At 38.4% G+C, this 21,446-nt stretch overlaps 1 protein-coding gene and 1 pseudogene across 2 annotated transcripts; both read right to left on the bottom strand.

Moving 5' to 3' along the window:
• Positions 1 to 4,824: 4,824 nt before the first annotated feature.
• On the bottom strand, positions 4,825 to 9,595 carry LOC146377572 (ferroportin). Its single transcript, XM_084942898.1, has 9 exons — positions 9,501 to 9,595; positions 9,133 to 9,238; positions 8,972 to 9,039; positions 8,656 to 8,815; positions 8,254 to 8,369; positions 7,935 to 8,061; positions 7,519 to 7,773; positions 6,228 to 6,908; positions 4,825 to 5,762 (listed from the first exon to the last, which is right to left on the bottom strand). The coding sequence occupies exons 2-9, from the start codon at positions 9,233 to 9,235 to the stop codon at positions 5,503 to 5,505; spliced, it is 1,770 nt and encodes a 589-aa protein (XP_084799024.1). The 5' UTR covers positions 9,236 to 9,238; positions 9,501 to 9,595; the 3' UTR covers positions 4,825 to 5,502.
• Positions 9,596 to 10,109: 514 nt separating this feature from the next.
• On the bottom strand, positions 10,110 to 16,246 carry LOC146377571 (sodium-dependent neutral amino acid transporter B(0)AT3-like; annotated as a pseudogene). Its single transcript, XR_014801599.1, has 11 exons — positions 14,904 to 16,246; positions 14,263 to 14,400; positions 13,773 to 14,120; positions 12,768 to 12,882; positions 12,577 to 12,689; positions 12,365 to 12,493; positions 12,066 to 12,222; positions 11,786 to 11,990; positions 11,338 to 11,497; positions 11,079 to 11,241; positions 10,110 to 10,996 (listed from the first exon to the last, which is right to left on the bottom strand). The product of XR_014801599.1 is annotated as a sodium-dependent neutral amino acid transporter B(0)AT3-like (transcript).
• Between the last annotated feature and the right edge of the window lie 5,200 nt (positions 16,247 to 21,446).

Raw genomic sequence — 21,446 nt, 5'->3', positions numbered from 1 at the left:
TGAGCCAGACAGACCCAAAAAGGAAGTTTAAAAATCTCCCGAAAGCAGGAGAGAGTTAAGATTCAGGATAGGGCAGGGTACTTCACACTAGAAGGTCAAACTCTTGTTAGGGTGGAGATGTACTACGTGTGAGGCAAACAATACTTAACCGCTTTAGTTAGAGTGAGGTAATGTAATGGCGCCCATAAGAAGCTCGTAAAGTCAGAGCAAAAGCTACAGATCTGTTACAGAAAGTTACTGACATATTCAGGTGGATGTGTAAACATCAGAGCATTTACCTGCTGTATATAAAGTGGAGCAAGCATTAGAATTTTGAGTAATCAAAACTCTTTATCACTCATCTAGATAGCTGCTGATTACAGTGAACAGTGAACAGAGTTTCCAGTTTTTCATGTGGTATATTGCAAATTGAGGCTGGATCTCGGGGAGTTCATCAGACAAGAGATCAACTTATGCTGGGAACTTACAAACGGCTTGATTTAACATTCGGTATTCTGTATCATTTTTGAGTCTCTAATTAATCTCCAAATGATTTATTGAATTTCTCCATCAATCGTTGGTGTGTAAAATATCAGTAGACCTATACAGAGGATCTGAAACCCAGGCATGTTTGAAGCTTTTGTGGAAATAATTACATTTTTGATTTATTCATTTATGGACAGTGAAGCTGATTAATCAACTGTTTGTTTGGGACACTTCATTTGAAACTGTACGTTTCTCTAATAGGACGATAATGAAAAAAAAGAGAGAAAAAAGAAAAAAAAAGCCTTTTAATCACCCTGCAGATTGCTGCAACCATAAAGTGTCCATTTTTATTACAGAGCTCTAAGTTGTCCAACTAAGATGTCCAACTGCAATTGCTGTCAGTGTGCTTAGTGAACTTGCAGAGGGATCAGTGTGACCCGACATGTATCGATCAAAGAAAAACAAGGACATTAAATCTCAGTATGGGCAACATTTTATCTATTATCATTATATCTTTTTTCCCCTCTGTCAGCGGTGTGATGCTTGACTGGGTCCTTGCAAAGCCATTCAGCTGTGCTGCCATCCCAAACTGCTGATACAGCAAACTGCAGAATGAGAAAAGGTCCCCATCTCTAGGTGGAGTTTCTCTTTCATGTGAGGACGAGTCCTATCGTTCCACTGCGGCCTTTTTGTTCTTTTAATGTAAGTGATTGGCACGACACCAATTGCACTACTCCTGCAGAGTACATATTAGACTTATTACAATAGGTAAGTCTTCCTTTAAGTCCTCTTAAAATCTTTTTAAAATGAAAAGAAAAAAATTACCAACTACTAAGTAAATGAACTAATATGACCACATCCTTGGTTTGTACCAGACTTAATTACATTACTGTATGTGGCTGTCTTTGAGCATTTGCTTTTGTGATACCACTGTAGGAAGAAAGTGAACGTGTTACATCGGGACAAAGCCAGGGGTACAAACCTAGTTTTAATGTGCTACCACTGACCCAGTTTTTCAAGTAAACGAATTGCAAAGTGAAGATGCCTAAAGCCAAAATTGTGAGGCAGCTCTGTGTGCTGCTAGTGTCTTTAACCAGGGACTGCCATGACAACCATGGGAGGAACTCTACTGCAGGCGTGCAGCGCTGCAACAGACTAAAAAAAATGATGAAACTCTTTTGGGTTCATTACAGAGATTTCCAAAACAATAGCCACTCACAAAAGGTCAAAAGTCAAGCCACAGTCTGCCACATATATTAAATATTTAGTAGCAGTTTTTTTTACAAGCACATTAAAATTGCACATTAGACAAATAGCATAGATCCTCTGCTGTTTATCAACTCTTTCCTGTCTTCTTTGAGCTCTTTATCACAATCTGGAATGAAAACCATTCATCTCCAATTAAAATATTATATCTGAGTTTGGGAGTTTAAAAATAATGTAGTGTAATGTAAGAGCTCTTCAGAAAATTCTAGCAAAGGTCCATTTTTGTGTCTATCATGTGTTTATTTGCCCAGCCCTAAATTAGGTCATTGGCCTTAGCTGATATAATCTCAGCTTTGGCATCTAATCATCTTACATGCTATCACAATCACAGCCAAAGCTTATAATATTATCATGAGTCACTGACAGCACATAAAACCCTGGTGTTGCAGTTCATTTGTATAATCCATTTTTCGTCATAGACATTTTTGATTTTACCAATTTTATATTTATTATAAAATTGCTCTGAAAGACACAAACGGGACAAACGGCCATCTATTATGGGGCTTTATTAGTAGTTTCCCTGTTCATAACAACTCTGAAGGAGATGATTATTTACTTATTTTAACCCAATTCATTTGGACACAAAATGTGGGGGACTCACTTGTCTCCATAGTCTGCTAGACCTCACCTCTGCTATGTGGAGTGTCCAAACTGGAACTCTTCACTTTTTGTCCTGCTGGTGCTTTTTGGAGCATTTTTAATCGAACTGTCTTATAGAGGAGAGTTGCAGTAAGGTATAGCTCATCTAAGAAGCTTCTGTTTCAGTTTTGGTGAGTGAAATTTTAGCGTTTTATTAGTCTGTCGGTTTATTTAGCAGGTGTGTTTTTGTTTTTGGCCATTATATATAAGGAAGAGGAGACATGGGTCTTTCCCCTAAATGGTTAGCCCATAAGCAGCCAGGCAGTGTCTCTAATTTGCCACCAGAAGACAAAGGAAAATTTATTAGCTGTAGTTTTAACAGCTAGCATTAGCCACTCATACTGTAGGTAAGACCAGACCATATGGCATGCTAGCTTGATAGTGCTACTTGGCATAACAGGCATAAATGAATGACTAATCTGTACTCATTAATCCTCAAGCTTAATCTGCAGAGATACATTGTATGTATAGGGTAGATATATGTCAAAAGTCTAGTCCAGTCTTGCTTTATACAGATAAGAAATATAGCAAAGGTCAGACTGGACCTTTAAAACAATACTATATGTTCTTTTTCCATTCATGTTATGAACTATGAAATGTTTTATCAATCTCTTTTTGTAAATTTTGTAAAGTACCATGTTACTTACATGCTTTTAGAAAGGTGCTATAGAAATAAACTGACGTTGCTTGGAAAACAACAACAGCTCTTCCTGGCTAGTTGTCTTAGGAAGCCTTTTCATAGGTTCTGTACATTACCAATGTTTATCACTCCAATCTCTGGTTCATACACTGTCAGCGATGGTGATAGAAACAGTACAACCTTAATTTAAAGGGTTGCAAAAGATACACATATAAATGTAAATATTTTATTTTGATGACACTCTTCGGGACCAGTGATACATTTATTGTAAATGCCTTTTATTTACATAGTGGGAATTCTGCAGATAGCAGTTATTCATTAGCTTTCTGTGCATACTTGTGTACCAAAAATCTTAAAAGTACAACTGTAAAATGTGTATTTTGTGACACTTTTTAGTTGGATATAAAAATCACGCAGCTTCTACTTTGTGTCAGGAATCTTGTCTGTGGATGACTTGATATCAATCATTTGAGATTGGTTTGACATATGTTCCACAGATTACAGGCAATCATTTTTGAAACAACATTGGCATGATGATGACCACTTAATGGAACATTGACCTCTTCTGATGACCAAAAGCTATTACATTTGCATGTGGCTTCGTAACAGTAGCTTATTTTCCCAGATATTGATTATGCCTAATCCCTCACTAAATACTTTTTTAAGGGGATTAGTTCATTAAATGTTTAATTTAGTCTAGGACAGTGCTTAATGTGTGACTGAGAAACTTCAAGTGCCGTTAATGTACAAGTTTATGCTAATTAATAATATTGTTAATCTTCTAGCAACTACATTTCACAATAAACAGTGCTCAACAAATGTATTAAACCACCACTTAATGTAAGAGTCATGCAGCTGCCCAAAATGATCAGTATTGTTAGTTATCAAAATATTTTTTTATGTGTTTCTGTGATGGTTAATCCACAAATATTTATAACCTCTTTCATTAAAATTTAAAAATAAGATGAAATAGGATAAATGAGATAAAATAAGACGACAAATTACACATTTTTAGTGTTTTAATGTTCTGACTGAGCATTAAAACTGATGTTTGCTGCTGTTTTCTAATTGTGTTTCTTATTTTATGAAAGGTCATGTACTATGTTTGTAATCAATGTATTTAGATGACATTTTGGCACAATTCTGCAAATTTTTTTTAACATGTATTTATTTTCCCTGAGCCCAAAGATCTTCGTCAGTCATCTTTATTGTCATAAATAGTCTTAAAAATGACAATGTACAATACAGAAATGTCACAAGAAAATGTTACAAAAATACTGAGATGTGATGCATGTTTTATGACAAAAGATTCAACTTTGATATTGTCTCCACTGCACATGAATGAGATATGAAAACACGCAGTAGCTGAGGGTAATCCCCATGTTGGATTCAGTGGTCTTGCTCTTAGCTGAGGTAAGGAAATGTTTAGTTCTTCAGAACTACAAAAGAATGAAGCAAACTGTCAAACAATATTCCTAATGGCAGTTATCAACATGTAGTTATCACTGATTTCAAACATGTCCCAAAATGAAGATTGGTGGTTTTGGATTTCTATAAAACTATTAATATCACTCTTTATATGAGATGACAAGAAAGTATGTTTTTATTTTAATTTTTCTAAATACACAAGCAATTAGAATAAAATTATTTAGTGTGTGTTTGTGTTGTAATTCATAATCCAGGATTTCATGCATGAAAGAAAGGCAAATGTTTGCTTGATTCATCCACAGAGAAACAAACCAGGGGAAGAAACACTTGTCCTTTCACCTTTGTCCAATAAAAAGGGCGGGGGGGGGGGGGGGGGGGTTGTTGCCTTTCAGGGGTTTTTTTTTCTTTCCTTTTAATTTAAACAATCTTTCAAACAATCTCACATCAAGTTCCCTTTATCTTCCTTTTTGGACATCCTGGAATATTTCCAAGTGGACGGATCAGTAACATCAATGCCACTTGAAAATGTACAGCTTTGTCTTGTCTTTATTTTCATGTGTCACGTTCAGGATTTTTTCACAGCAGCAGATCTGTGCTGAGGTCATGGTTAGATTCATCTCTCTGTCCCTTCACCTTCCCATCCAAAAAAGCTATGAAGTTAACCGTCTTGTTTGAAAGTCTTGCAGTATACAAGTATTCTGCACAGTTGGCAAAAACATTTGTTGGTGCCTTAAGTCGTAACCTTTGTGTCCCCTTAGGACATTTCCCCTGGAGGCAGCATGTATGGTAGCCACTTCGACTTATGTACATAAAGCGAGAGCTTGTCTCCCACTCTACTTCACCTGAGTTTTCGTTTGCTGCCATGGCACATGGCCCTGCAGTGTGAAAGCAGCTGAGGTGGGATTGGCACTTGCTGTGTTGTGCTGAAATGAATGGCTGAGTTAGAAACAGTTGGAGTGTTGCAATTAGTTTGCTGAAGGATCAGGAGGGAGACATTCATTTCACTGGTGCAGAGTGGATTCAGTGCTAGTGAGCATCTCATGCCTGGATGTGTAAGCTGCTCCTTATGTGTCGAGGCGGCGTTTTCTCTTGGCTTTATGTGCATACAGGAAGTACATAGTGTGCCCCGTGGTGATGAAGAACACAGAAATTATAACTAGGATGCCAAAGTGTTGTGGCTGCGGAGCAGAGATCACCATAATGAAGTGAAGCAGGTCCATCAGGTAATTCATGGAGCTCTGCACCCCGTTAACCACTCCTCTCTCTGATTCACAGATGTTCTCCTGCAGAAGCTGAGTCACAGTCAGGTCAAAGGACCAGAGACCTGAAACACAGTAATAGATGAACTGACCTTTATAACAGATGGGCATTGATTCAGCTGCAAGTAAATTTCATTTGACCAGATTAAAAATTGTACTTGTATAACAAAATTACCCAGAAAAGTCACATTTTGGGCAGATTTATGTATTTTTTGACATATATTTCATACTCTACACCAATATTTAAACACTATGCACCAATAGAAATAAATATCCAAAAACCTTGTATGTAATGAGAAATACATTTTAGAGTTTACAATAGTGCTCTCTGGTGGACTGACTAGGTAATTTTTATTTTTTGTTAAATTGCCTCAAAAAGATCATTATCACTATATATCAGTATATTCAAAATAAATTATTACTGGAATATCTGCCGTGTGCCCACATGAGATGGGCATTAAAAATGGCAATATCACTTGTACATAAGTTTTTCTCTGCACTGAATAAGCTCTGAATTTGTGTCTACTCACCAATGCGCGCTGTAATGACACCCAAGAACAGCAGAATAATGGAGATGTAAGATTCTGGAGCTGTGCCGGAGGGAACATTGTCAAAAAGCACCGTGTTGTTGGTCCAGTGGATAGAAGAGCGGTCGGGCAGAAGTGGCTGATTGCTGCCTCCCATCATAGGGTATGTGTGTTTTTGCCTTTGGCCTGTCATCCCACCAAGCGCTGTAGAGGAATTGGAAGTAATGTCGGGCATCAGCAAGCTGAGATCCATGGGGCTGCCAGGGGCAAACACAGAGCACACGCACAGCAGCAAGCAGCCCAGGTGGAGGCAGCTTGAGATGATGCCTGTGTTGACCAGGCCATAGGCCTTCCTGAGCCTGGTGAACATTATAGTGCCCATCAAGCCTGTGATGGCTGACACGCCCATCAGCAGACTAAGAAGAGATCCGCTTATCCCCTGAGTATAGGCATAGCCAGTGGTGATGCAGTCAAACCCAAGCACTGTGGTGTAAAGGAAAGCCAGACCCATTCCCGCGAGGAAAACAGGCTGACGATAGTAGGCCATCCAGCCATCTTTACAGGTGCTCACCAGCCAGCGGAACCTCCGAAAACACAGCGGCAGATCGGTGATTTCCTTGAGGTGCAAGCTTGAGTTGCAGTTGCCCTCTGTCAGAGCCTGAGGTCGCGCAACATTGCCTTCTCCTAATGAAAAACAAGAATGGCATCCATCACTTGAGTTCATTAATTCTAAAGGCCTAATCCTCACTAGCTTTTCTGCACCCCCTCTATGCAATGTCACGTTAGCCTCTACATCATTTGTCAAACGCAGTTCATCTACGCTAATGTGTGTGAGTACAAACAGAAATCTATACCATGTGGACCCTTTCATTTGGATGCTGTACACAAACTCAAAACTCTGTTTTAAGATAATGTATGTCAAAAAGCTTTGGTGCTGGATCTTTTTTTCTTTTTTTTTTGGAAAGAGGCAGCTCCCATGAAGATATGATTCCTCATCTTGATATTTTGAAAACAAACATAAGTAACTGAGAAACGGAGGCACACTGTTGTACTGACTTCTCATTCACAGTGTAAGCCTGACCTAAAGCACCTAAACACTTTTTTTAATCCCACACTAGAGAAATTCACTTTATCCTCCCTTTTGACACTAATGGGGATGTAAGGGCTGTTTTCAGACACCCCAAATCTTTTGCAAAAGTAGTTTTTCTTCTATTAGAAAGAATACAGGTTTAAGGCACTGCTAGATTGGATTCCCTTTTTGATCTATGAAAAAGACCCAATGAACAGTTCATACCTTGTAACCTTTTCCTCTCTATCCTCTGGAGATATGCTTGATCCACTGCAACCGATGGTGGTTTGGCTGACAGAGCAGGGACGATGCGATAAACCCGTGACAAGAAGAAGAACTCCACAATTAGAGACACCAGGTTCCAGCCCAGGATGAATCCACAGCCAACTACGTTGGAGGCAAGGGTCATGACCTGTCCCACTGCTAGTGGGGCCAGGATGTTAGTCACCTGATCTATCCGCCTCATGGTTGCATTCATTCCTTTTGTTAGGAACAAACACAGAGGTTAATGTGTGTCCAGCATCGGAAGCTAAGCAGTAGTCAGTCAATATCTGATCTTTTCTATAGTTCGAGGATCTATCTTCCACAGACAAGTCTCAAATACAAACCAGTATATTCATTAACAGACTGAATGTCCTCACCCGCTAGGTGACCTCGGTTGTAGCCTGTGATGACCACAATCCAGTCCCTCTGAATGGCAATGGTCAGTGCTGTGCTTGCAAGGTTTGCCACATCTGCCAGGACGATCACCACCGTATAACAAACCACCTTGTGTGAGTTTTGCGATGCAACATGTTACTATGACAGCACAGAGTAGCCACAAGCTCAGAGGCAGAGACAACAGGGACACGAGACAGAGGGGACAACAACAGCAATGACTTCTCTGTGTAGTACTCATATCAAGTATATATAACCGAAACACAGCGATTGTGTTGTAGCAAGTATGTAGTGTCTACTCACAGTAAGCCACCCATCCCAGATCTGTTCAATCCTTTGCTTGTATGAGAACACCAACATGAGCACAATGCTACATATTGTCACCGAGATGTTCTGAACGAAAAGAGATGCATGTGCAACTAAAATAGAAGATGGAAAAAAAGAATTTCAAATATACATTTTGGGTTTTTTTATGGGGGTTGTAAAAAACGAATGCTAGTCATAACAGATACGAGTCAGTGGCTATGAACCTTGAGCCAGGAGGTTTACACTTGACACATCTGGCGAATAGCAATTCACCTCCTAGTGGGATAGGAAACCAGCAAATTTCCTGGCCCAAGATTGAAATCCACTGAGCTCTTATCACTGTACCTCGCTATATTACATGTTAGAATTTTCATATGGGTATGAGATTGCTGTGCATACCTTTATTCCTAGGATTGCGATCAACCCAGTCTCCAATCAAAGCCCCAAACATGAGAACTGACCCAGCCACCACCAATCCAAACACCGCAGTCAACAGCAAGTTACGGCCGTACAGTTCAATCAGGAACACAGAGATTGCGAAGTGCCACATGCGGTCGCCCTGTTTAACACATGAGAAAAGTCATCATCGTGTGTTGTGTTGCAATATTGTCGTCAGTGTGCTGTGACACAGTGTAAAGAGACTACCTTGCAGTCATTTAAGTTGCGAAGTCTTACCTATTGCCCCACGAATGTTTCTTCAGGAAATGATTCTTACCCACATTGATAATGCTCCACTGACATAGATGAGAAACTTGGGACCCCTGAGGTAGATAAGAGCTGAACCTTAAAAGGAAATACATCAAATCAAATAAGCAGATATTCAATTGGCTACAAAGACACTGCACAAATTCTAATTGGATTTTAATTCGAGTTCACCTGGTATACGCGTAGCTTTTTCAGCTCTTGCATCCCGGATGTTGTCAGACTCGAACTCAACCACAACCCCACCACACTGGGAGGCATCTTCCCGCTGCGACATGTCCTAGTGAAGTGTTATCGAACTTGTCACACCATTCTGCTGTTGCTGATAGCACAGTGTGTCGTTTACATGATAACAGTAATATTTAGATTATCACAAATACAGCTGATTTGTTTATCCTAAAAGGTCGCTTTCCTCTTGACGACTACAAAATCCTCGCTTGGACGATTACTGTTTATTTACTTAGTGACAAGTCTAGAACAGCACAGAAATGAATATGTGACATTTTGTAAGCAGCTGGTCAAACACTGCATTTTTTTCTTACCTTGAACTTACTTCAACAGCAGTTGAAACGGCACGTCCTTTTGAACTCAGTAAACTTCTGTAGTCAGTCACATCAGGTTTCTTTTTTTTTCCCCCAAAACTAAAAGAGCCATAAATAATGACCAACATTGGTAGTGTCAGATTGTGAAGCAGAGAAGAAAGTAAGTAATTGTATACGGCAATAATTAAAATTAAAATAGAATTATTATGTTACCTTGCATAGCTCTATCCATACAGACATAAAGCAGCAATAATCAAAGTTAATGGAGGCTCAGTTGTTACCTTTTGTTTTCTCGTTGCAGTCAATCCTTGCTGTTGTTCCTCGACGACGAGTCTTGTGCCATGTATCCTACATTGGGATGCTAGTCTTTCCTGAGAGCTGGAATTCAAACTGTAGTAGTTTGAAAGGCTTAATAACATCAGGGTGTTCAAGTGCACCATTGTATGAAAGTGCCAGAAAAGCAGAACAGGCAGGGAGGCAACAAAGGCAGCCAGCATATTCCAAAGCACGTGACGCTGGAGGGACAATATCACCGTCCACCCACACCACAAAAAGGTAACTGCGTGTAACTCAAAACACACACACGCACGCACACATGAACATGACTAGTGAGCACATGCATGTACCGCTACTCTCATACAGTCACATGCACTGTTGACATGCAGCATACCTAAAGGACACATCATGCAACACTACATCACTCTTTACATGTGCATGTAACCAAGAGTAGAAAGAAGATTATGATGTAGCAAAAGTTGGTTTGGGCAAATGTGAATGAAATGACAAAATCAGCTCATGTGCTTATGTACATTTTAACTGAAAATTGTTTATTTTATTAATATATGTGCTGATCACAAACTACACATGTTACAATATCCATCATGCTCCATTTGTTCCTATCCAAACATCAGCACAGGAAATTAACTGTCATCTTCCTTTAATTGAATAATAACACAAACATGAGAGTCAGTTCCAGCCCTTGGTGATCTGTATTCACAGAGATATTGTCTTGCATTGAATTGATCAGGCTGCATCTCTGTCTCTGATACAAATGATGCATTTAGGTTAAAAAAAAAATATGATTTTCAATATGTTAAGGATGTTAAGGATATTATTAGGTGTAATAAGCATGCAAAACCATACCTTAAAAAAGATGGGAAAATGTAAAAATAAGAAGTGGAATCATTTTGCTTGCCTTTTTGTTTATCAAATGAACATACAGAGTACAAAGTTAATAATGAGTGGCAGGGGTTACTTGTAATCCTGACCACCAATCAAATAACATAGGTCAAGATATCTATTTACAATTCCCCATGATAATACTCATTTGCATATGGATTTTGATTGTGTCTGTTCATGGTGTGATTCTTCAGGAAGCACATGAATTTATAGAAAGCCACAAGGGGAATGGAGACTACAGGAAGGATCGATAAGAGCACACAGATAGCAAAAACCCATTCAGGATAGTGCAGGACATCAGCAAGGGGGAAGTGAACCTGCGGGGGTGATGCAGTGGAAAGTCAGTCTTTGTTCCAAATTTAATGAAGTGTCATAATGGTACATTAAAAAAAATCTTACATAATCTGGGTTCCATGCATTGTATGTTGGTTGTTTCTCAGCCTCGATCACAACATAAGCCACAAAAACCACCAGAAGCATGAACGGGCTGATAAAGCGCCACATTGCCTGCCAGTAAATGTTAGGTGTCCGCCCTGTCATCCATTCAATGTCGTCATTAAACCTGTGGGCAAATGGAAACATTTGTAACATTTGTCCTTTTAAAAACACTGTTTAACATAAGTATAATCATGACATAAATTGACAATGATAATATCACCTGTTTATTCCAAAGATGAAAGCCACAGCGATGATCTCAAAGAAAGCTATGATGAGTAGTGGCACGGATCCTACATAGCTGTTAAAAATTTCCAGCCAGTAGTTTCCAGAGCCCAAAGTGAAGATTAGGGCCACAGCAAAGGAGATGAGACAGATTAACCCTGTAAGCAAAATATCAGACATCATAAGACATGTGACTATAAACTAAAATCACTAATATAAACACCTTCAGAGAGAACATAAAGGTTTCTTGCAAAAGTAATGCATGTGTTTTGAAATACCAGGTGGGATTTAGTCATAGTCACAATTCTATGTAGAAAGTAATAGATATCTTGCACCTAACTTTATCATCTTTATTTTTGTTTTAATAATATAACACAATACAAACCAGTTTTCTTCGTGCCGTCAGTGAAAATGCAACGTTAAGCTGTTCAGTCTTTTTGGTATACCTGTGAAAGCTTCCTTAGGAATCCAGGGTGGAACTATGTGTAAATCCAGCAGAGGAGTAAGGACGCCCTCTAGATTTCCAAACATGGAGGACAGGCCGAGACAGAAGAGCATGACAAAAAAGAGGACCGCCCACACCTGCGAGGCCGACATTTCAATCACTGCCTCAGTAAACAAAATAAATGCCAGTCCAGTTCCTGAAGCGCTCTAAGAGTGGGAAATGATATATGATCACAAATACATAAATGCTAATTATTTTTTATATGACTAGATGTATTACACCTCTTCGAGGAAGGTCTGTAGATTGCAAGCTTTGAGATTGAGACTTTTAACTTCCAAGGGATCGGTCTTATTGAGATAGTTTAACCACTCGCCATAGTTTTCAAGAGTTATGTTGCCAACCCCGATGTTAAATGCATTTGTCAGGGTTAATATGTTCCTGATATCAGCAAAAAACAAACAAACAACAAAAACACTATTAGTATTAAAAGCATTAATATTAAATCAGAAATGTTTGCTTTAATATTGTATCTATGTAATGTTAAAGCTTAAGTTTCACATCATTTTTTTATTTAACTTACCAGTTTTGGCAGTTGTTGTTGTTTCAATTTTCCTTAAAGCCAAGAATGGCAAAAATAGGAACTGACGCATATATTGATGTAAAGCTGTTCACACATCCAGCAATAAGGGCATCTCTCTCACAGTTATTCCTGCAAAAATAAAACAAAACAATGTATTGATCAGTATAATGTATGGCTTTAAAAAAAAAAAAATTTCTTTTGGCTTTTCTTACTTCTGAGGATTATAACTGGAAAAAGCAATAAGTCCCCCAAAGGCCAAAGATAAGGAGAAGAAGATCTGGGTGGCGGCATCCAGCCAAACCTTAGGATTTTTCAAGGTTTCCCACTGTGATAAACATTAGTTAGATATCAGATTTATCACATGAAATTATGTTGGTAAGGGGAAAAAAAGTAATAGACTTACATTTGGAGTGAAAAGATATATCAAGTCATCACTTGTTCCAGGGAGAGTCAAGACTCTGATCAAGAAGATGGTCAAAACAAGATATGGAAAAGTGGCTGTGGCATAAATAGCCTGTTTGGGAAAAGTTTGGATGAACTCTTTTCATCAGTGTATCGTCAAAAGAGATTTTTACAGCTTGTAACACTTTTAGGTATTGTTACTTTTATAGGTAATAAAGAAAAATGTAAATGTAAATGTTTAGTCTTCTGCTTATCCATCACAGTTACTGCCTTTAATGCAGCCAGTAGAAGTTGAATTTTGACCTTTATTCCAATTTACGGAAGTTTGATTGAAAAATATTTCAAATGCATGATTAAGTGAAAGTAACATGCTGCACATATGCAATACAACTAACTTATTCAACCAACTGAATGGATGCCACAAACTGCAGTACAGTGAATATGCATGAAGACCAAGAAAAACAATGTAGTGGCTATTGAAGGCAATCACTAATGTTAATCAAGAAATCTATAAACGTGAGCCTGTAGACCAGGGGTGGGCAATTCCAGGCCTCGAGGGCCGGTGTCCTGCAGGTTTTAAATCTCACCTTGGGTCAACACACCTGAATCACATGATTAGTTCATTACCAGGCCTCTAGAGAACTTCAGGACATGTTGAGGAGCTAATTTAGCCATTTAAATCAGCTGTGTTGGATCAAGGACACATCTAAAACCTGCAGGGACACCGGCCCTCGAGGCCTGGAGTTGCCCACCCCTGCTGTAGACTGTCTGCTTATCCAACTAGCTTACAAGTATGCACTGAAATCACCAAACAGTCACATTCCATTTGGTTAACAATTTGTGTTGATATATGTTTCGACAAATGGCCAGCATATGCAGGGCAAAAGTATGCTATTCCCTCATGCAACTATCTTTTCAAGGTGGAAAAACCTTTATCAAAGCTTATTTATCTACCATGCGGGTGCAATAAATGGAGCAAAAAGCTTAATATATCAACATTGGAGACCCAATGGTCTCAAATCTTCGTATGAAGCAGATGTACACGATGCACCAAGCAGATGCAAGACACAACACCAGCTACTACTGTAAGGACCCACTGGTCTCAATGTTTGGTGTTATGTTCAGGGTTTAGAAATTAGAGATATCATAAGTAATCTGTGGGCCTTTAGTTAATTTTGGCACATATTAATCTATAATATCGTGATGTCAATATTACCAGTATGGTTCAGGTTTACTGGGCAGTCCCTACAGGGAAGTGGACTCTGAAAGGAATGGAAGAAGTACCACAGGATCCAGGCCAAGATCATGTTGTAGAACAGTCCAGCCAGGAAGGACACCAGCATCGAAGCCACGCCTGTTTTTAAAAATTCACCATTAAAAGTTAATAGAAATTAACATAAATTATAGAGCGGTGTTAAGTATGACACAAGTTTGCTCATTTTTCGCATTTTTCGAACGTCTGGTATACGACCTTTTCGCATACCAGACGTTCTCACCTACACCTCCCGGATATGGGGAGATTGAACACTCCACACTCCAACGCTTCCCATGCGTAGCCGCTGTCCAATGGCCAGTTCCATGTGCAGCAGGGGAAGTCCCTCAAACACCAAGGCAATGACATAAGGAATCAGAAACTACAATCTTGCATTTTTTCAGTAAGAAGTAAAAAGAAAATAAAAAATTAAGGTTGGTTTGATGGTTGAAGGACATTTAGTTTTTGACATTTTGTTATCAGCAGGCAGACCTTTATCATGCTCATCTGCACCAACTAACAGATCTTAACACCAGATACAATTTTTTTAGAGTTTACATTATAGTGAGATTTAGGTAACATTAAAATTTACGGTCATATTGAAACAAAATGTCTTCAGAAACTTTAATCATTCTCTTCTGGAAATTTAGATCATGAAAATTATTTTAATATATCATCACTGCAACCAAGTCTTTGCAGTGAGACCATATGAAATAAGACCCACGTGGAAGCTGAAACCAGAAACCTGTCAGTATTAATTATTTTTAATACATGCATTGTTACTTTATTAAAAATATTATTTAAAAGTGTAAAAGTAGTAACATTTAAGAGCATCTATTATCTATTTTTTTTGTTTAATGTCAACATTAAAGGACACTGTGTAACAGAGTTCTGCTTACCTCCACCATAGGCCTGACACAGATATGGGACTCTCCATACATTACCAAGCCCAACAGCAAATCCTATGCAGGTTAGCAAATATTGAATTGTATTGTCCCATTTTGGCCTTTGAGTGATCTCTTTCTGCTCATCACTTTCAGCTTCCATGTCGAACATTTGCTCCTTGTTATTTTGGTGTATTTCTAAGGTAAGCACAAATCCTCACATGTAACTCATCTCTCTGTTAGGTCTGATGAAGAGAAGGGGAGAACGCAGTGACTGCTTTATCAGCTTCTTCTAATTTCTTATTGACTGTTAAAGCTATGGGACCATTGCGGCTTGTTTGATAAAAGTGTTTGTATAAAATGACATGATAAGATGCTGATAACAGAAGCAATGACAGTTGACTGAGCACGGATACCATAAGGAACCCATGAAATAAAACTGTGATAGTGAGTTTTCAATTTGTTACATGATACAGTTTATAAGATGGTTATTTGAACACTATCTCTGCTATTCCAGTGAATGAACGTAATGACCAAACTATTACACTGAAAAAATGTACTAGTGTATGAAATTTAGTCTTGTACTTATAGTTTGTTATATTCACACAAAATAATATCACTCACACATTTATTGCAGCCAAAAAGCACATGTAATATAGTTCACTTTATATTAGAGGCAAATAAATAAATAAAAACTTGTAGATTACAGTACGTGTCAGACTAAATCCATATTTATTGCATTTAGCTTTGCAGACCATTGGTATATTGTTAAACTTACTCCAGTTGGACAGACACATGTACCGTAACATGTCAGAGTTTCTAAGTCAGCATCTCCTCCCATTCTTGGCATCTACATTAATTACTACATAACTACTGTTTAATCAAATGCTAGATTGTATCTGTCAGATTATACCTAACCCTACTTAAACATCAACTGCAAGGAATAATGAAGGACTAAGAAAAAGTTGATCATAATAGAGGCATCTTATCTTAGGGCCCAGCTGTTCACCAAATTGATGAAATCAGATTGAGAAATTCTCTGTGGAGCAGAGCTGCAAACATATGCCAAAGTAGTATCAGGGCATAAACAGCAACACACTGCAAGCCACTGATTTTTTTTTTTCTTTCTTTGTTCTTTTTAAACAAGTTCTCATTGACAAAATATTTTTTCTATTTTTTGTGACTCTGAGAGAGCCATGCACTCCTTTTCTCTTTATATTAGTGCTAATTAGTATCATCTGGCTGCATTTTTTAACCTACATACAGCTGAAACATGCTCAAACATTTTGGTCAGCAGAACTCAGATGATAAATGAACCACATGTTAGTGGCGTTTTTCTTTCGTTCTTTCGTTCTATCTTTTTCTTTTTTCTTTTTTTTTTTACATCCCTTTAAATAGTGATATACAATTCTTGAGATCTAGGGACAGATTTACTAAAGGTTCAGTGCAAAATTTAATTGCCAGTTTAATATAAATAAATAAATAAAAAACAGAGAACAAAATGCTGTTGGGATTCACTAAAGAAGAGGAGTGACAAACTGGGGATTAAAAGCCATAGGTAGGGTCATTTCTGGGGCTGTCTGTCATGCTATTTATTTGTAGGAGTTTCCCTTTCAGAGAACATTATTTGTGACAGAGTATTTTGCCTTGATTTTTCGACTGATGTGAGCGTGTTAGCTGTCCTTAATTATTTTATGAAGTTGAAAGTTACAAAAGAGGAAGCAAAGAATTTAAGCATGATGATTTTAATGATTTCCCAAGTGGAGTGTGTGGTGAACTATTATGAGGCTATTTTACATTACAAATCTATAATCTGCTTTCCCCCCAAACAAACAATCTTCAAGAGACTCGTACCTGTTTTTCATAAATCAGCAGGCATGTTTCTCTCTCTTTAGCGTCACCAGTGTGAAGGCTCTTTAGCTGGAAGATCGGCACACTCAGAGAGTGAAGAGAGGGAGGAAATTAAATTAAATTCAAGATGACAAAATCCAGTTTCATTGTTAAAATAATTTTAAATATGCAGCTTAGATTTGGTGAAACTTTACTGCATTGAAAGAACTCAAACCTCTTATCAGAAATAAGGTCAACACTGCATAGGGAAGGCATGAAGTCACACATGCAACCTTGGGAAATTAAAATATTTACTCTGTGGAAAGCAATAAGCTGCACCTTCACAGCAGTATCAATACCACAAACTTCACAGATACAGAACATGTACAAACATGATACAACAGTATGCGGCACTGCTGCCCACCTTCCTCTTGTCGAGTTGCGTTCAGGGTTTCCCAGTACCAGAGGTAATCCACAGGGGAAGCTTCTCTCACACATTTTCACAGTATGTCGCTAAGGCTCATCTTGCAGGCAATTATGGTGGTGTAAAAGAAATCAGCCACCAAAAACACTTATGTGGATGTAGTACAGCCAGTGAATGTTTTAAAGGACACTCTGTAGTGTCTTATATTTGATCTAAACAGGACTATTATACAGTACTACAGTTTTTACAGCACGTTAACATTACATCAGTGATGTTGAACTAAACTTGGAGAAACATCTCCACTATTATAAAACATTCTAATATATATTTATTTTACATTATAATCATGAGAAATTATGCGAAATTACAATATAACCTGTAAATATTATGTGTTCACAGCTATACATGAGTATTCCTGTTCCAATATTTTATTTTCAAGCAGCATGATTGTGAATAGTTAAACCATGAAAGTATTACCCGTGCCCTTGACTCTGAGTTAGATATTGGAAGCGCCAGATATTTCTGAGACCCACACAAAACCCCACACAGGTCAGCGTGTACCAGAACTTGTTGCCGGTCTCCAGCCTCTTCCACCTCCAGCTCACCCAGCTGCCGATGGGGCAATATCCTGTCCTTCAGGCCTGTGTCGGTTAGTTTTTGCTTCTTTATCAGTGAAACACTGTAGTATTGTGGTGATACAGTAGTTCACTGTTCAGTGCTGGAATGTAAATTGTGGCGCACACTGTGAGATAATATGAACTAGATGTTTGTGATGGATTGACTAGTCCGTGGTGTCATAGAGCATCAACTGGAGGTGTGCTGCCTTTGAAGCTCAAGCTCAGAATGAATATAACGTAGGATATAACGTGAGAGTTAACTGCAGTGTTCTATGATGGAGAGAGGTAGATCCACAGAAGCCACTGCTCGTGTGAGGCTCACTCTTTTATAACATTGGTTGTGTGGGCCTCCCTTAAAGCGTTGATTCGTCCAACTGATGAAAACAGTTTTTCTGACATTGATCAAAAAATTGTTGAAATTCTGAGAACATATACACAAAAAAGTTTAAGCAAAGTTTAATCTGTCTACACAAAAATAACATTTTTTTAACTAGACAATGTGTAAAATATAAAATATAAAAAACATAAAACCAATGCTCACTTAACAGACATTTTTCTATCATTTAATTGTTAATCTATTACTTAACAACTTAAATACTTAGTGTAGTGTAGATGGCTGTGAGGGAGGTCTTTATCAGCAGGAAAAGCTGTAAAACTTGTGAAAATGCAGTTGAAAGTCCAAACATGTATGCCCTCCTTCATATTTTCCAAAGCCGTCCAGCGGGCCGGATTAGAGTCTTTGCCGGGCCGATTCTGCCCTCGGGCATTATGTTTGACATCCCTGCATTAATGACAGTGAATAAAACAGGGAATTTAGCGTTGAGTGGCAGTACTCCAGGTCGTTCAATGTTTGACTCAAAGTACAGTTATCATATGCCCGACTGATTTTAATTAAGACAACACTGATCCTGTGCATGAGCGCACACTCGCCCTCGGTTTCTTAGGCAAATTTACGCCTTGCATGTCACATCCAGTTTCAGAACACCAAGAACCCAACGATGGAAACAATCATTTTGAGGCTTCGCAACAGGACTTTACTAACCAACAGACAAGAGTCAGAGTGGCTACATCTGTGTTTATATGTAGTCTGTGAATGGGACCAAGACCAAACAGATATTTACACAGACGTGTACTGAGATGAGTGATCACAGCTGGACAAGAGTGCTGGGTTTAATCTATTTAGCATTTACTGTGTAAGTTCATTACCCAGACACATACAACACTTATAACTGCAGACAATAGTTATTAGTTAATATTAAACTCTCTCTCTTCCACAGCGTGTCTTTGTCCTGTATTCTTCTCCTCACCCCAACCGGTCAGGGCAGATGGCCGCCCCTCCATGAGCCTGGTTCTGCAGGAGGTTCCTTCCTGTTAAAAGGGAGTTTTTCCTTCCCACTGTCACCAAGTGCTTGTTCAAAGGTGGTTTGATTGTTGTGGTTGTGTCTCTATTATTGTAGGTAGGGTCTTTATCTTAACATTTAAAGTGCCTTGAATTGAACTGAATTGTACTACATATAACTTTTGATCCAAAACAAGAAGGTAATATAGACTCCATAGAGTCTATATTAAGTTGACTTCTGTTGCTGTAGGCAATAAGAGCCCCATTTCCTCATCTGCAAGATCAGGTTGGTGAATTAGAGCACTCTTTAGCTGGCAACCTAGTCTAGCTCAGTGGTTCTCAAAGGTTTTTTGTTACAAGGCATCATCTGTGGAAACAAATATTTCTAGGGCACAGCTTTACATAGCTGTAGCTTCAGATGATAATTTCAAGGTATGTCGGTTTGTATTCAAAGAATTGCTTTTTTTAAATTAAACTAAATGTAAGCTAATCTTTAAAGTTCTTTTTCCAGATTGAAGACTTTGTTGGCTGGATTGTATTTATGAGCTTTAGTGAATAGAGGTTAAAGAGAACTGGAGGAGAGAGAAAAGCACTGTTAAGACACCAGAAGAGCTAATGGACAGGTGAAAAGAAAAAAAAAATAATTAAAAAACAGACTAAAGCTTGTTTTAGTTTAAAGAGTTCTTTCAGCTTTCTTTTTATTTTGCCTATTGTTTACTGGACCTTGGTGCAGCCCCTCAGTTCATCTACTGTATGAGACAATCTGTTTTAATCCTCCCCTTTTAAAGATCACCCTCCATTTCTCTGTATGTATTATTGTAGGGTCTACATTACAATACAAAGTGCCTTGAGGTGACTATTGTTGTGATTTGGTGCTGTATAAATAAAATTGAATTGAATTGAATTTAAGGCAATTTCTGATTGGCTGCCACTCGAAAACAGATGATTTATGAGCAGCTGGGTGATGCTGCATGGTTTTTAAATGACCATATTAACATCAAACAGACAACAATTTAATGTTTGTCTGGAAAGCCTTGGAGTCCTGGCATTTATGTGGATGGCACCTACTTGAACGAAAGCACTCCTCAGTGGCAGCAGCCTCCTCCACCACAAATCCACCACAAATGCTACTTAGGAACAACTCGAGGAACGTTAAAAACCCAGTGATTTGACCTGGCCTCGAAGCTTCCCAGATCCCTGTCTAAACAGGCATCATGGGAGTGCCCGGAACAAGCCCAAACCACAGAGCTATAGTAGCAGAACTTTGCCTTCTTGTGTTTCTTGTAGAAAGCCTTGAAGGCTTGTTTCGTGTATCCCTGAAGGCCCCACCCAACAACCCATACCAGCCAAGGTTGTGCTGCCAACATGCCAGTGTGTAGAGACAGCCCGAGAGGCTCTGTGGCTATGCACTGACAGGTCAGAACTGTTCGAGGCTCAGGGTGGACCTATGCAACGTTAGACAGCTGACTCTAGAGATGTTTGGAGATTTGTTTCATATTTTTCAATTGCTCTAACCACTCCCACGAAGCATCAGTAACCAGGGTATAAGCATAAAACTCAGTAATACAGAAATGTACCATAAGGCGTATTTGTAGACAGCTCATGAATTTACTTCTAAAACTAGATCATACATATTGCTGTTAGATGCATTTTTTTTTCAAAATATATGCAGCATTGTGTTTTTTTCTGGTAAAAAAAAACAAGGTTATCATAGTTAACTAAAACTAAATGGAAAAAGAAATTGTTATCTAAAAGGAAAAAAAAACTAGACCTTTTGTGAACTTTTAAAACAGCAATTAAAATAAAATAACATTACAGAATAAATCCTTAGTTTAGGTGTTTCTAATTTGTTAACATTTGTTATCACAAACTGCATGATGAGGGTTTAAAGGATCCGTTTATTAAAGTTTGGATGTCTACAAGGCTGCGAGTCAACTGCTTTCAAAAAGCTCTGTTTATATTGTAATATCTAATTATTTTCCTAAATCTCATCTCTGGCATTTCCCATGAATGAAAAAGTAATAAACATTAAAAGTGAACAACATTAAAACACTGAACCTAAATATTTTAAGCTGAAGCAAGAAAATCCACTCTGGAAACTCACTGAAACTAAACTGAATTAAAAAGTCAAAGCGAAACAAAAATAAAAACTAATAAGAAAACACAAATATGTTATAACTCTGGTGTCCACTATAGCTCTAGTGTGTGTTTGTCAACACCGAGTTGAAGGACTGTCAGCATCCGTTTTGGCTACTTTGCTTTTTTCCCACTGGAGGCCGCTATAGCGCGTGTAATCCGAGCTTGGCCGGGCTGACTGGGACCTGGCTTGCAGTG

This window comes from Perissodus microlepis, chromosome 11 (genome assembly GCF_051167445.1).
Source record: "Perissodus microlepis isolate ML-2025 ecotype Zambia chromosome 11, ASM5116744v1, whole genome shotgun sequence".
Classification (NCBI taxonomy): Eukaryota; Metazoa; Chordata; class Actinopteri; order Cichliformes; family Cichlidae; genus Perissodus; species Perissodus microlepis.
The sequence above is the reverse complement of the archived record's forward strand: the minus strand, read 5'-3'. Positions and strand labels throughout refer to the sequence as shown.